The sequence below is a fragment of the Panthera uncia genome (genome assembly GCF_023721935.1).
Source record: "Panthera uncia isolate 11264 chromosome C1 unlocalized genomic scaffold, Puncia_PCG_1.0 HiC_scaffold_3, whole genome shotgun sequence".
Lineage (NCBI taxonomy): Eukaryota > Metazoa > Chordata > Mammalia > Carnivora > Felidae > Panthera > Panthera uncia.
Window position 1 is genome coordinate 46,515,883 of NW_026057584.1, and position 16,915 is coordinate 46,532,797.

Sequence of the window (16,915 nt, forward strand, 5' to 3'; positions counted from 1 at the left end):
GTTGGGCACTTTTCACGAAAAAGCGTATTTGGAAAATACACATCCACTAAATGTAATAAATTTGGAATTTACACATTTCTTGGGATATATATCATTATATATCTTTAGAGTCAGTGGCTAAAAACTTTTGAGGCACAATTAGATCAGGATGAAGACTGGCATTTTACAGTCTTAATCATTAGCGCATAAGATTTTGTGTAGAGGAGAGAAAATTCCATATTTCTGTATAACTAAGTTAAACTAGACTACTGCTTTACATGTGAATTCATAAATACTGATTGCTTTCTTCTTTCTTTTTTTCTCACAGATTAGTTGTAAAGTATCTCAGTTCATTCATCTTTACCTGATGGGCTGTAACTACTTTTGGATGCTTTGTGAAGGCATTTACCTACACACACTCATTGTGGTGGCTGTGTTTGCGGAAAAGCAGCACTTGATGTGGTATTATTTGCTTGGCTGGGGTAAGTGCCATTACAGGTATGTGCTGCCTCACCTTTCAAGAAAGCTCTTGGAAGATGCAGAGTTCCTCTGAAATACAATTTTCCTTATTATTAATCATTCTTAAACAACATCAGGCAACTAACCTTTGATTATTGCTGTAAGTTGAAATATTTTTAAAAGTACCACTGACTCATTGTTTTCAGTAGTCAAAAGGTCAATAATACAATGTTGTTGTTGTTTTTTTTCTATTTAATATTCCAATGTGTATCTTGGCTGAATAAGCAGTGGCTAACACAATAGAATTGGAATCATGAATTAGGGATCTAGTCTTTGTATTATTCTGAATCTCCTTATTCCTATGTGCAAAATGAGGGCATTGGGCTTAACCAGCTTTGAAGTTCCACTCTGAAAAAGTTTGTTTTTTAAAAAATATCATTTTATTGTAAGGGTAGAGGGATCAGTTATTGAATAAAGGCACACAAAAGATCTATTTTTCCACACAATCTTCTGACATGGTATCATTCACAAAGCAAATAATGATACACTTTTAGCATATTTTCTTATCTTTTTCTTCTTATTTTTAAGTTTTTTTTTTAATTCTGGTTAGTTAACATACAGTGTTATATTAGTTACAGGTGTACAATATCATGAGTCAACAATTCCATATATCACCCAGTGTTCATCATGAAAAGTGCACTCCTTAATCCCCATCACCTACTTAAACCCACCTCCCCTCTGGTAATCAGCGGTTTGTTCTCTGTAATTAAAATCCTGTTTCTTGATTTGTGCTTCTAGCATGTTTTTATTTATTTTTTTTAAAGTCACATTTATTTTATTTATTTATCCTGAAAGAGAGAGAGAGAGAGAGTGCAAGCAGGGAAGAGGCAGAGAGAGATGAAGAGAGAGACTCCCAAGCAGGCTCTGTGCTTTCAGTACAGATCCTGCCACAGGTCTTGAACTCACAAACCATAAGGTCATGTCCTGAACCAAAAACAAGAGATAGACACTTAACTGACTGAGCCACCCAGGTGCCCCCTAGCATATTTTTAAAAATAAGTAGAATAATGCAAAATATATAATGCTTAAAATGAATTCAATTGGGCTAGTTTCCGGAAACATAACTGAAATTATACTTCCCTATCATATATCAATCTGCCTATCTATCCGGCCAGACAACAAATAGACACTGATAGATGGAGGTATGTACACACACACACACACACACACACACTCTTTAGTATATTCAGTATATTTAGTAAGGTTACCTTTATAAAACATTTTTTCATTTCATTTTGGAAAAATTTGATTTAGAATGGTAAAAACAAATATCTGATATATATATATATATATATATATATATATATATATATATATAATCTTTTTCTTTTTCTTCATCTCATCAGTCTCAACTTCTTCCCACATCTGACTATCTACTAAGTATTGGCCAATTCCATATCATAGAAAATATATATGAATTCTTTGGGCTCCTCGGTGGCTTAGTCAGTTGAGCATCTGATTCTTGTTTTCAGATCCTGTCATGATCTCATGGTTTTTGGGTTCAAGTCCCATGTCAGGCTCTGAGCTGACTGTTCAAGGAGCCTGCTTGGGATTCTCTCTGTCTACCTTTCCCCCACTTGCACTCTCTCTCTCAAAATAAGTAAAGAAGTAACTTACAAAAAGAAAATCTATTGAATTCTTCTAAGTCTTGGGGCTTAGGCAGTAAAATTATGGACTTAGGCTCTGAAGTCCATGGATTCAAAATGACTTCTATTAGAAGAAACCACACACACACACACACACACACACACACACACACACACCTGAATATATAAATAACAAATACTTCATAATATTTATTCAATAAACATATAGTGACCAGTTATGTTTGTTCCGAGAGTACTCAGAGTTTCATATTTTATGACACATTTTAGAAATTCCATCTACAGAGAAAGTTGCTTGTTTATTTTCTTTTCATTTGATATTTACAGGATTTCCACTGATCCCTGCTTGTATACATGCTGTTGCGAGAAGCTTATATTACAATGACAAGTAAGATAATCTCTCTTTCTGATTTCTATTGGAACTAAGTAAAATAAAAGTCTTCAACATAATTTTCCTGTTTTTTCCCCAAGCTGCTGGATCAGTTCTGATACCCATCTCCTCTATATTATCCATGGTCCAATTTGTGCTGCTTTACTGGTATGTAATTAAAATTTTCCTTTTTTCATGATGTTCATATTTCAACTTTATTTCCTGAATCATTTGGCCTATGATATCTTTCAAGATCCTGGGGGAAATAATGACATGTTCACAGTGTCTAATTGAAGACAGTGTAATAAAGGTGTTGTATGTGAAGTGAAGGCAGGGACAGAACAGGAGCTAATTCCTAAGGGATGGCCAGGCACCCAGGACTGGCAGTGGGAAGCTGTTAATGGGGCTAGACCCCAAGAGGGGTCAGAACAGTGTTACCGGATTTAGACCATTGCTAGGAGGAGTGGCCCAACAGGAGGTCTCGATTTGAGTGGAAGAACACAGCCACTGCCAAAACCACAGCCTGGTAGGGAAGAAGAAGAAGGAAGAAATACCAAAACTTCTCTTTTCCTATGCTCTGATTTCTTGGTTCTTCCCTTTGGCTAAGTGCAGCAAATATCAGAGAGCAAGAAAGCTTGAACGATGGTGCAATCTTTAGAGGTGCCTCTGAGTTTCCTGGGGCACAGAGCAGAAGAGAAGGGCAGAGGGTATAGACGATGTGAGTAGGAATGGCAAATGGGAAAAACCCACACACCTTTGTTGGTAGTAAGAGTAACAGTCCCATAGAGAAAAGACTTTAATTTGGAAAAAGAGAGTATTGGTTAAACTATTGTTTTATTATTATAATGATCATCACTTAATATGAATACACCAATTGGACATTTTTAAGTGTGGTTACAATGAAACAGAAGTCACATTCAATGCTTTTATTATATTGTTTCAATAGGGAAATAAATTAATCCAGATTAACATACTTTTTTTCATATAGCATTAGAGACCAGAATGTAATTACACTCTCTGGGATGGTAATTACAACTGATACTCAATTATATATAAAAAGATAAAGGTGGTATGTTTCTCAGCCAAAATTCAGAGCCTCCTAAACCTTGTTTTCAAATGCTTTGTTTTAGACAAATATTCTTCTATTATTTTACTATATTTGCTAGCTGTAGGTTAGTATATTATTATGTTTGAACACTGTTCAAGCAATTGTCAAAAACAAGTCACAATTAAGAGGGAAACTTCTGGAGGCTGAAGGCCTGGGCTTGAACTCCTTTTCCACCTTTGACGGGCTGTATGACCCCAGGCAATTAAACTAATTACATTGTGTCTCAAGTCCTTCACTGGTAAAATAAAGAATATTATAGTAGTGATTTTTAAATCCTTTTAACAAAGAGTTAAATGAGGTAATACATATACAGTAATTAGCCTGGCATGTATAAAGCACATTAACAAATGTCAAACCTCTGATTTGTGCCTGGCCACATAAGATAGCCAGTTCAAAAATCAACACATGGAATTTATTATATCATTTATGGAAATTTTAATATACTGTAATGTAGACTCTAGTGAGAATTTCATAGGCAGAAACATTTCCTTCCCTTCTGCCCTGCACCTACTGGGGACATGCACGACACACTGTGTTTAAGTTGTACCTTGAGATATCCTAGTATTCTTTGAAAGAGCCTGCACCGAAACCTAGTTCTACCACATCTGGCTGGGTATCTCAGGGCAAGTTCTGCTTTGTTTTGTTTTGTTTTGTTTTGTTTTGTATTTAACCTCTCAGTGCATTTGTTGTCTCTTCCGTGGTTAGGGAATAATAAGAACGGATACCTCATAGGTTATTGTAAGAATTATATGAGATGCATCCTGCTAACCCAGTGCCTACAATACAAAAAAAAAAAAAAAAAAAAAAAAAGTACAAACAAAAAAACAAAACATAACAAAAAACTGTCCAAAGAAAATGCTTTAAAAAGTTTCTTGTAACTTCTACATAATACTCTGATTCTGTTCTGAGGAGAGTTAGAAGAAATAAGACACGTTTTGGGGCCACCCAGGAGCTTACAGAACATAAGGCAAAATTTATTACAAGAGATCTGACTATTCTGCAAAGGGGTATTAATTCAAATGCTTAAATCAGAGAGGTTCAGGAAATAAGTAAAGGAACCTTAGCAAATGAAAAATGTAATCGTAACTAACAAAATCCTTAGAAAAGCCTCTCCACATCAATTTTGGGAGGGAAGAGTAGATGGTACAGCTAGGGTAGAATATCACACAGAAATATAACCCATCTACCCTGTAGGAAAGGAAGTGAAAATCCACATTATTTGCATAAAACTGTTTCCATTTTCTTGGCTTAACAAAACAACAGGAGCCTATTTTTCTACCAGGATAAATTGTTCTGTCTGTTTAATTTCGAGGGCTCCTCACTGGTTCTGGCCAATTCCAAGGTCTTGGGAGGGGACTTAGCAATTGTTTATATGGTCACATGCTTAAGTACATTTTTTATAAATAAAATATTTCAACCTCAATCGGTTTCTTTCCACTCAGACTTCCCCTGTCACATTTCCCCTTGAGCTGGGTGGAATTCAAGTGGCTACAGCACTTTTGAGATCCTGCCAAAGGGAAGCTGAGAGGGGATCCATTTAATTTGTGTTTAGTGAGAGATATTTAAGTCCGTTCAGTACATAGTTAAGTGATTGCTGGCTGTTCTACTATCGGAATGGCTTGCAGGAATCCTCCAACAGCTACGGTGCTGATGCACCCTGTTTCCCAGGGTGGTACCGTGATATGAAAATGTCCTGTTGTGCACACCAGCTATGTGATCTTTATGCATATTGGGGTAAAAACAAGTTTCTTTTCTTTACCTTAACTAGTTTTGCGCTAAGATACATGAGATTTAGACCTGGTTCGTCTGAAATGGAAGATTCTTGTTCTATTCTTATTCAAAATAAATGGGAGTATTTGCAGAAAATAAAGTAGGGTGACTTTCTAGTTTCCCATTTCACATTTTAAATTAGATTTGCCATTTTGGAGAAGCAGTTTGCAGTTAGAAATTTTCATTTAATGGACACCTAAATTGCAGCATTTCTACTGATTTTATAATTTATGATTTTCTCTGTAAGGATTATAAAATATTTTATATTCTAAATTTATAAGCAGATAAAGGGCATTATTATATTTTCTTCTACGGACTGGTACTGATTTCCATTTAATCAACACTTTTAAACAACAATGAGTATTTAGGAAGGGAATATATTAAGAAGGGTGGAATAACAGCTGATGTGTTGATTTGTCATGTTTCCTTCTTACACCTGTTGAAATGGCTTATTCTGCTTTTGTCTTTAGCAGAGATATTCCTGTGTCTATAACTCATGTTACTTTTCATAGATGTGTTTCCATCAGGATTGTAGTGAGCTGTATATCTTTGGAGCATATGTTCCATTAGATTCTCTAAGAATAGTAGTAGGATATTTTTATGCCCAGTTATTTTCATAACACATGCCTTAAATCAGCAAAAGCATTTGTTCACTGTTTTCTGTATTAAATGAGATACTATAATTACTATTCCAATTTATTAAAGTATGCAGACATAAAGTATGTATGTATGTAGCTTAAAAGTTTTAGATTATTAAAGCACAGATACTAGAAGTCAGGGTGAAGAAAAAGGAAAGAGAACATAGCATAATAGCATAAGAGTCCTGAGGGGCTCTTCTGGAGTTAATGCCATTAATCCTATGGAAGGCATAAATATGGGCACAGAGAAAAATAGTCAAGTGTAAAAGATTTTGACTTAAATGAAGATAAGAAGTGGTATTCAACCTGAGAGAGAGAGAGAGAGAGAGAGCAAAAGAGAGAGATATATTAAAGTAGAACTCTGTCCATTGCCTGAGTAACTTAGTTATCCTTGCTGTATTTTGATGTTTTATGTCTCCCTTTCAAAAAGAATGTTTTGTCTTGGGGAAAGTTGTTAACACACAGCAAATATGTAATTACAGAAAGAAATTAACAAAAGTCCCTGTGGGATGCCAAAATTATTTTATCTCTAGGATTATCTGGGTTGAACATCAGCTGATTTAGTGTGTGACCAGCCTCCTCAGAATGATAAAAAAGCTTACGATACTATACTGGGGAGTTATGAAGATTATTGCTACAAAAAGAAACACAGGAAGAAGGAACCAAAAAGATGAAAATGGTTATTTTATGGTAGAATATGTATTTGGAAAGTTCCAGTATGGACAGTGATACAGAGGAGACACTTTAAAAAATTAGCATTTGTCATAAACAATTATTTCCTTTGAGCTGAAAATGTTGAAAAGATTTAGTTTTTGGACCACAGTGAAATTTTAAAAAATTACATAAGAAAATGAATTGATAAAAACTCTCATATATTATTTAACTGAAGGTGTTCTACACTAATTCTGCCGTAATTTTATTTTTCTAAAGTCTAGGCCCATTAAAGTTGATGTACTTGTTAAATTAATAAATCACAATTGTAGAAATACAAGTTAATATATTGGACATATATTCTTGGTAGTAGAACATATTCTTGTACGTTGAAAATAATCTAAGATTGGGACTCCTGGGTGGCTCAGTCAGTTAAGCATCTGACTTGGTCTCAGGTCATGATCTCATGGTTTATGAGTTCAAGCCCAACGTCAGGTTCTGTGCTGACAGCTTAGAGCCTAGCGTCTGCAGATTTTGTATCTCCCTCTCTCTCTGCCTCTCCCCTGCTTGCACTCTGTCTCTGTCTCTCTCTCAAAAATAAACATTAAAAAAAAATAAAGAAAAGAATCTAAGATTTATAAATTCAAGGATCCTTCAAAAATGCTTCTTAATATTAAATATGAAATAATTTTCATGATGTCATTTTATTTTTTTAGGTGAATCTTTTTTTTCTATTAAACATTGTACGTGTTCTCATCACCAAGTTAAAAGTTACTCACCAAGCAGAATCCAATCTCTACATGAAAGCTGTCAGAGCTACACTTATCCTGGTGCCATTACTTGGCATTGAATTTGTGCTGCTTCCGTGGAGACCTGAAGGAAGGATTGCAGAGGAGATATATGATTACATCATGCACATCCTTATGCATTATCAGGTATGGTGCTCTTGAATCAGGAAGGCAGCTTGTGAAATTTGGTATTAAATTGCATGTGGCTTTGGTTTTAGTCTTAACTGTGTACGTAGCAAGTTGGTTACAAATAATGTATCTTTTCCATCTGGAGTCAGAAAATTCTATTTTTCTTTTACAGGGTCTTTTGGTTTCTACAATTTTCTGCTTCTTTAATGGAGAGGTATGGTGATTGTTTTTATTCCTTTTATCATTTTATATTTGCAATGTATCTTTTCCTTAAAAAGAGAGAGAGAGAATCACACATTCCCTAGGAACAACTACTTCAAATTCCATTTTGATCAGGAAAAAGAACCACAGGATCTCTTTTCATGGATGTAACTCTTCTACCCAAAAGCTTGGGTCATACTGGAGTTCAAGAGTAGGGCAAAATCAGCCTCACTTTAAAAGAGTCTATCATTTACTTTGATTTATCTAGTCTTTCACCTACCATTTGAACAAATCTTTTTTAAGTCTGGCCTTTGTCCTAGGTCCAGTGCTAGGCAATCCACACCCTCATAAAACATACACTGTAATATGAAATAGAATTGACTCATTTTCATTTCCCCCCTTTCTCTCTTTTTTTGTTTTGCCTAGCTCACAATGTGGTCTTTGAAAATAGTTTTCTGGTGGTTACAAAAAGATTTAAAAAAAATTAAACTCTCAGTTATACAGGGAGGACATGCAGTAAGTTAGAAAACTTCGGAGAAGAGAATGCTCTAATTTGTAACATGGCAACATGCTCTTGGATATTTCAACATTTTTATCCTAGGCTTCCCTAAGTGGAAAGTTTCAGGTGTTTTACAAACTGGTACCGTATTTCTTATGCATATGAATGGTGTTATGGCTCAGTGGTTTGAGCTATATTGATTTAGCTCTTTATCTGTTTTTAATCTACCGGACAAGTTTTAATCTGTTAGAGGACTGGAAAACTCAACAAAATTAGAAATCTAGAGAGCCACCGAGTGAGACTCAAATACTTGGTAACTGTGAAGCTTATCACAAAGCTTCAGATGGGAACCATGTCAACCAGTTGGTGTAACTTTATGAGAACTATTCCTACAAATAAATCAACATTGGAAATCATGTACATGTCATGAAAATCTATAAAATATTGGTTTTCTTTGCTTAACAAGAATTTATTTCTTTCTCAGCAAATAATGAAATTTCATGTTTGATTTTATCAAATTGATTTTTAAAAATTTTTATTTCACTTAATTATTTATATTGGAGTGTAGGACTGTCAAACATGGGAGACTATATTTCATATCTTTAGGTGGTGCTTCCATGATGCTTCTGCTATATAGTAGACAATGGTGACTCTTTCTGAAGTAGATGAGAAGCATAGATAGAATATGAAATTAGGAAAAATAGAGAAATAATTTGTTTTGATAATATAATTCAAATAGCATTGATTATGTACCTCTATAAATTTATGACTGCATAAACTGAATTAGACAATCCTATTTGCTGCCAATATAGGATTTTACAGTTAAAGGTAGATGAGAAAGAAATAGACAACAGGCCAAAGAACATGCATGGAATATGAACAATACACCTCTGCATCTGCAGAGACATGACATATTATTCTAAAGGGTAATTTTTAAGTGTACAAAACATAATCACTAGTAGAATATTTTGTGATAGGAAGCAGTGTAGAATAAAAGCACAGACACAGCAATGCATTTAAACCCCCAAGATGCTATTTTGTTCCTGGCTATAATAATTTGGGCAATATTCTGAACCTTCTGGAGTCTTGGTGTCTACTTTATTAAAGGAGTTAAAAAAAAAAAAAAAAGCAAGTTCCTTACACAAGTCTCACAAAGATTAGTGTAGTGTAGGCTAGGAATCTAAAATTTTATCACCATGCCCCACCCTCAACAGATTATCAGTACATTATAGATTCCTTATTAGATCTTTCAAGTCATTTATTTTCAAAAATATATATACACGTAGGAGCATTAATCATTTTGGAATCAATCTCAAATTGGCCTTTTTATTTGGAAAGGTTGCCCAGGGAATATCTAAACTAATGCCTAACAATCTTGTTGCACTCTTTCTGTGTAAGCAAAAGAGACAGAGACCTTGATCTTCTGCCATGTCCTAAAACTGAGAAAATTTTGGCAGCAAAAAATTACAATAATACAAAATCTTTGAGCCTAGTTGTTGCCAAATCCTTTGGTTCTTTACAACATCTCCAATATCTGTCCCCTTTTCTTCATCTCTCAAAATGCAGTCTCTATTTGTGGATGACTCATTTCTCATCTTAGGAAATACTACAATCCCTCCTTTTTTGTCCTTTTGCCTCTTAGTTTTTCCCACTCTCATAACATGATGACACAGCTGCCAAATTCATTTTGTGTTGTTCCAACTATGTCATGTACTTCTTAAAATCACTTGCTCCAGCTTAAATCTCCTTCTTGCTTTCCACGGGAGGTCAAATAGCTTCCTTTTAGCTTAGTCTTTATCTTTTTCTTTTCTTTCTTTCTTTTTAAGTAACAATTTTATGTATTTTTTTATCCAAAATATTCCTATTTGCATTTCTCACTAAATAATGGTGGCTTGACAAATTATCAGGCCACATTCATCTCATCTCTAGCCCACTCAGACAAAATGTGCACTGTTAGCACAAACTAGAGCTCTTGTCATTAGAAGGGCCCTCCCTTGCCTCAGGAGTAAATCAAACAATACCTGAGAGTATTTTTATAAAGTGAACAAAAAGATTTATCGATAATAATCAAACCTACATTCTTTAATGAAAACTAGGTAGCATTTTTATATGAAGCTCTATTAAATATTTTTTAATTGATTTCGGTTAAGGAGTTATAGCTTCCTTATGAAGCGCTAATGGGCATATAATGTTGTAAGGTTATATTCTAAACAGTGGGGTTTACTATTTATATAATACTCATGTGTAAGGCAATAAAAAACATTTTCATATCTTTAACGCCTTCCCTTCCAATGTCAATTCTCCTTGTTATCTCTTCCCATCATAATTTTTTCATTAAAAGTGTACTAAGAGTGGTCACTTTAATGTTCTGTTGAATAGATGTGATATATATTAGAGGAAGCAGATGAAAAACTTAAGTCCTTATAGAGAATAATATAAACAAAAGGAAGTCTACAAGGCCCATAGGTCTTTAATTAGGTTCACTTTTTAACTTCAGTAAAAATGTCCCCACAGTTCAGGAAATTGACCTTTCATGGCTTTTCTGATGATTTAGTTGCAAGGAAGAAATAGGGTGATGATTGTAATCAAAGCAGATATTTCAAGAGCAAACAGATATTTCAAAAGGCATCTTGGCTGTTGGAATTTAATTTAAGCTTTCATTTTTAAAAACGTTATACATTCACAGCTATGATATTTATTCTTGTCAACTTCTTCCCAACATTTATGTAGAATCTTTTGTATATAGCTACCTTCCATTTGCTTTCAAACAGAAACTATATAGGAAAGGTATTCAGTCAATCCATCATTTAGTAGCAAAGGGAAGAGAAATGAATTTAGCATAAAATAAGGATCAAAACTAATTCCCATCAGGAATATCTAGATAATCTGCCCGTCATTTTTGTTGTAAATCTTTGAATATTTAAAAGGCACATTCTAAAACCATTTTCATCTGTTGTTTGCTTATGCTCTTGAAGACATTATGTATGCAGATATTATTTAAAATTACTTTATTTTTTAAGTGTTATTTATTTTTGAGAGACAGACAGAGTGCAAGCAGGAGAGGGGCAGAGAGAGAGGGAGACAAAGAATCATAAGCAGGCTCCAGGCTCTGAGGTGTTAGCACAGAGCCCAACACAGATCTCGAACCCACAAGTTGGATGCTTAACCAAAAGGTGACAGATATTTACCCACCCAGGTGCCCCTATTTTAAATTGCTTTAATTTAAATATGCTATTTGGAGAATTAAGAAAGACATTACTAAACCATGACGGAAACAAAATATGATTTTTTTTGCAAGATAAATATATTCATTGTCCCATAAAGGCTTTTATTTCTTTATTTGTGTACGAATATAAATTATTCCTTTCCGACATAGTTAATATATATAAAGAAATAAACTTGAAAGTCCTGAAGAATATATATAAAGAAATAAACTGGAAAGTCCTGAGGTTGTGAATTTCATAAAATACAATTTTTAAAACCAATTTATTGCATTTCTAATTACATAATTTTTAAATTCTACAATAGAGCTACCCGAAATTTTAGTAACTCATTTGGAATTCTAAAGAAACCCATTGACTTTAGGGAGTCCCTGGGTGGCTCAGTCAGTTAAGCAGCCAATTCTTGTTTTTGGCTCAGGTCATGATTTTCATGGTTCATGAGTTCAAGCTTCACATCAAGTTTTGTGCTGACACTGCTGAGCCTGTTTAGGATTCAGTCTCTCCCTCTCTCTCTGCACCCCCCACCCCCGGCTCATGCTCTCTCTCTCTCTTTCTCTCTCAAATAAATAAATAAAACTAAAAAAAAGAAACGGTTTGACTTTCTATTTGTGTCTTCTGTTTTTCTACATGCTAAAACATAAAGTGAGACAGTAAAACTTTATGTCCATTTTAAGTGACAGAGAACAGGAGACTCAAAGGACTTTGAAGTATCCCACTGAGTTCTCTCATTAAAAGATCTCCTGGGAATAGCTATTAGTAATAGATTGTTCATAATTTGGAGAAGTTTTCTTGATCTATTATATAAAACAATGAAGACTTAACTAAGCCATCCTATTTTAAAGTTTAATATTAATTTTTACACGATTACAGTGAATGAAAAGTTGGGGAATTTTATATATTAGCAGAAAGTTAAACAATTATTGCATGAGTATGTTTCTAGCACATGGATGACTGGAAAGTTGTTTTCAGTGATGCTCAAATTCCCTGTGAGGAAGCAAAGGGTCAAAGAGCAGTAGATAGTGTGGGGAAGACAGTTCAAAGCTACACATGTTTTGGACAGATCTGGATTAGGTCACAGGGATGTGGCTAATACACTCGTAACCTAGGAGCAGAGTCCCACACCAGTGTGCCCAATCATCAGACACCTGGAAACATCCAGGTTGCCAAACTGGAGATGTATTTGAATATTCTCATTTCCACTCACTGATTCAGTATGAAGAAAATCACCTTTGTGTCTCATGTTCGATTCAAACCTAGGTCACTATATATGGCCTACAAGTCCTGATCTCTAGCTTTAGAGAAGAAGGAAGCCAGTTAACATCAAATTCATCCAGTCAGAGGGAGATCCAAAAACAAAAAAAAGTGGAGTGGTAACATTCCTAAACGTTTTCACAGGCTCATCTCATTTGTCATTACCTGTTGAACGCTTTCTTCCCTCTGGCTAGTAAGCCTCAGGAGGACAAAAACACTGATCTTTTTTTTCCAGAATGTAGCACAATACCTGGCATGTGTTAATCACTCCGTAAAAACTAGTTGCTGCTGCTGTTGATGATGATGATGATGATGATTTATATTCCCTGTTTCCCTAACTTCTTTTTCTTTTATACTTCCTCTCTTCTTTTATACTCTTACTAATTATCTTCTCATTCTATTATTTAAGATACTGATATAAAAGTAAATGTTACACACGCAATCTTACAAAAGGGGGTCTGGATTAACTACTTGTTTGACCATAATACATTCATATGCATTATTAAAGCTTCAAAGATAAGGCATGAAAAAAATATCGAGGGAATCTAAAATAAAGAGCAAGGCAACGAATTTCCTAACTGTAAATTTCCTAATGTTTCCAATTTAATGTTTTAATTAAAAAAAAGCAATATTATTCACTAATTAACATCAATGCTTTTGGTTTTTCTAAAGTTTTACATAAATTATTATATTTTACTTTTAAATACAGTATCTTTATTTCAGATAATGGATTGCTCTTGTCCTTTCTGTTTCTTTTTGATTGATAGGTTCAAGCAATTCTGAAAAGAAATTGGAATCAATATAAAATCCAATTTGGAAACAGCTTCTCCCATTCAGATGCTCTTCGCAGTGCGTCTTACACAGTGTCAACAATCAGTGATGGTACAGGATACAGTCATGACTGTCCCAGTGAACACTTAAATGGAAAAAGCATCCACGATATTGAAAATGTTGTCTTAAAACCAGAAAAGTTATATGATTGATAATAGCGGGAATACTGTTTAACTATTTTGGGTCACTCCTAACTCAAGGACTTGGATCCATGACTTTACAACCAGAAGACTTCAGTATAAAATGAATTTCTTGAATACCACAAAGAAACGCCTCACATCAATTCAGTAGTATTTTGTTAAATGTTTAACAACTAGCCCTTTGGGAGGGGAAAAAAACCCTTGATTTGTAATGTTTTTCCAGTTTCTATGGTGTATTCCCACCAGGGCTAATTTCGGTCTACCAATCTGACATCACCGAGTGTGAAACTGGGAAAAGATGAGGACAGTCAACTCTTGTAGGCTGGTGTGTGCCAGCTCTAGTACACCACTGCACAAATTCACATGTGAATAAGACTGTAAAGTTCATATACGCATCGGGCGTGATTCTACTCTTGTTGGCTAAACAGGCCTAGCTGAGGCCTATAGACTTAGAGGGAAAATTAACTTTTCATTTGTTTGTTTTAAAAATCTTCATCCCATATTCATTGGTGCAGTTGATTTTTTTTTTAACCAAGTAGGTATTCTAACCCTTTTTGTATTTACCCTTTCAAATGGACTGCATAAAGAGGTAATTATTTCTGTTGGCTTACCCACTTCTCCCCAAGAAAAGCAATAGAGTAGAATTGCTATTGGCTACTCATTGGCTGATACATCACAGTTATATCCAATGTCATATCTGTTTTTGAGGTTTGACGAATAGTATGTCAGACATACAATCTTACTTTGGCATCATCAGGGGGATATCTTGGTTGATATTACAAAACATCCTTGTCAGCTACTTTCCTATCTTACTACACAAGTGGGAGGGAATCAGTTTCCCTGTATCTGTAAATAGAAACTTTGCCCCTTCCATTTCTACTGTGTAGACAAACTGGCAATTATTTTACATGAAGGAAATCAGTGAAGGATTTCTTATTTTCTTGGAAGTTTGTAAAAAAAAATTTGTTATGAAAAATAAGCTTGTAAATACTCTGTTATTCTATTTTATAGTCTGAAATCAAATGTGTACAACCTAGGTAAGTTTTTAAAAAAACAAATACATAATGTAACAATGTATGCATGTTAATATCTGATACTGTGTCTGGGCTGATTTTATAATAAAATAGAGTCTGGAATTCTATATTTGGTAAATATTTTAAAGACAACCAGATGCCAGCATCAGAAGTTTGTTTGAGAACCAAGAGAACAGAAATATCTATGATAAGATATAAAATATTTATTTAAAAAAATCAAGCCATTGTTTTATTGTATTAGCTTAGGTGATGCTTTCATACCTTAATAATAGGTATGTTTGACATATTTCTCCTTTTATTTTGACGATGAACTTGCATTCTAATCCAGTAACGTTAATGGATTCCTATCGTAAAAAATGCCAATCTGCCATTCTTATGGTTTTCACACCATTAAAAATATTACTTTTCTGACGCTTACTGCATAAACATTTATGGCTTTGGGAGTGTTCAGACTTTTTAAAAAATTAGAGGAATAGAATATATATACATATATATCATATACAATGCTTTATTAGAGCTACTATGATAATATGATACTAGAAATCAGTGAAAGACTTGAATACATCAGTGAAGAAGAATTGTCAGAACATTTAGGGAGTAATTAAATTAAGATGGAAGAAAGCCTTGCTAATGAATTAAAGTGACATTTAAATGGGATTCAGTTGTTCCCCTAATGTTATTTTCCACTGGAATTTCTGAAAAACAAAAATGCCTTCAACTAGTAAAATTCAATTTGAGGAGGACAAGTTACTATGCATATGTGCTTTTCTAGTGTGTCAATTTGCTTAAAATGGATTAAACTAATGACTGAGTAATCATAGATTCTTTCTTAACTGTCAATAGATTGTGAGTTCTGAAGTCATTTGTAATTGTCCAGGAAAATTATCTAAATTAGTAAGAACTAACAGATTAAATGGCTTGGTCAATATAGTTATAATTCATCTGTACACATGCAAAGATTTTGTCGTTTGTTTCTAAATCTATGGATTTTACAGCAAGCTGTCACAGGAAGGAATGCAGGCTGTTCTCGACTTGCCACTGTCTAAATAATACAAAAATTCCTTTAAATAAACTCACTTTTTAGCTACTTATTCTTCAAAGATTCAAATCCTTTGCTTCATACTGCTCACATATTTCCACATTCTTCCAGACAAACTGTCAAGTCTCAACCATAAATGACAGTAGAAAATTCTGTCAAATTCTCCATCAGCATTACAGTAAAAATTTTACTGTCATTTTCCAGTGTTTCTTTTATTCTGTTTTTTTATCATATTAAATTTAGATCAGATTTCTTTTATGGCTCACAATTGTTTAGTGCACAGTTTTTAGATGAAGGCATCCAATAATTACTCAGTTTTGTAGCCATATTTTCTTACGAGTAGTATTTTCAAATATTAGACTTCTCTAAAGCTGAAGTGATAACTAGGATCTCCTTTATATCTTACTTATAAAGAAAAGATAAAATAAATACTTTTTAAAACCAAATTTTTGGGATAGCTAAACACTAATTTGGGGAATTTCTACCTTTCAGAATACAGATCTGCTACTTTTCTGTAAGTACTTGTGTAAGTCAGATTTTAATTAAAAAATTCTAGTTTGTCCTTTTTCATTTTCTAAAGTTATTTTCCAGTGAATTCATTCATAAAATATCCATTCTGGAATTTGGTGTTTGCTCAAATGTAACGCAGTGTGTACATAGTATTAGTGGTAGGTGTAGTGCTGTATTTATTGGCTTAATAATTTTAAGTGTGAACTTCATTGTCTTTTGGTTTTAACCTGCTAATAGAAACCACCACTTCTTTTATCTGTAAGTCACAAACGAGATATTTTGATCAATTAAAATAAGTCATATTATATCTACTTAATGTACATCTCTATTTTTTGATTGTATGAAAATATTAAAGTTATGAGTTAAAGTTGATTTTCACGCATGTGTACTGAAGTGTTGAATAATTTATACACATAACTGTTTATAGCAGTCAGTGGAATACTACTAAAATCAATGACTATATCTCTTTTGCCCTCTTTAAAATCTACAATAAACCAGTAAAACATCCCATAAACCAATTTTTTAAATATTATGAATTTGAAAAAAATTGTGAATTTGTTTTTCAAGCTAGAAAACTCTAAAGAAATAAAATTCTAAATAAGTATTCAAATTCCTTTCTAGGCTGAAAGAAGT

At 33.8% G+C, this 16,915-nt stretch overlaps 1 protein-coding gene across 3 annotated transcripts in view; it reads left to right on the forward strand.

Annotated features, from left to right (window-relative positions):
• CALCRL (calcitonin receptor like receptor) overlaps positions 1-16,654 on the forward strand; it is a 103,675-nt gene extending 87,021 nt beyond the window's left edge. For all 3 annotated transcript variants that reach the window (XM_049615367.1, XM_049615366.1, XM_049615365.1), the window contains 6 exons: positions 308-461; positions 2,430-2,490; positions 2,574-2,640; positions 7,356-7,574; positions 7,729-7,770; positions 13,496-16,654. In XM_049615367.1, the coding sequence (XP_049471324.1) occupies positions 308-461; positions 2,430-2,490; positions 2,574-2,640; positions 7,356-7,574; positions 7,729-7,770; positions 13,496-13,711 (759 nt within the window). In that variant the 3' untranslated portion in view covers positions 13,712-16,654. The remainder of the gene's footprint in view (positions 1-307; positions 462-2,429; positions 2,491-2,573; positions 2,641-7,355; positions 7,575-7,728; positions 7,771-13,495) is intronic.
• The last annotated feature ends 261 nt before the right edge of the window (positions 16,655-16,915 follow it).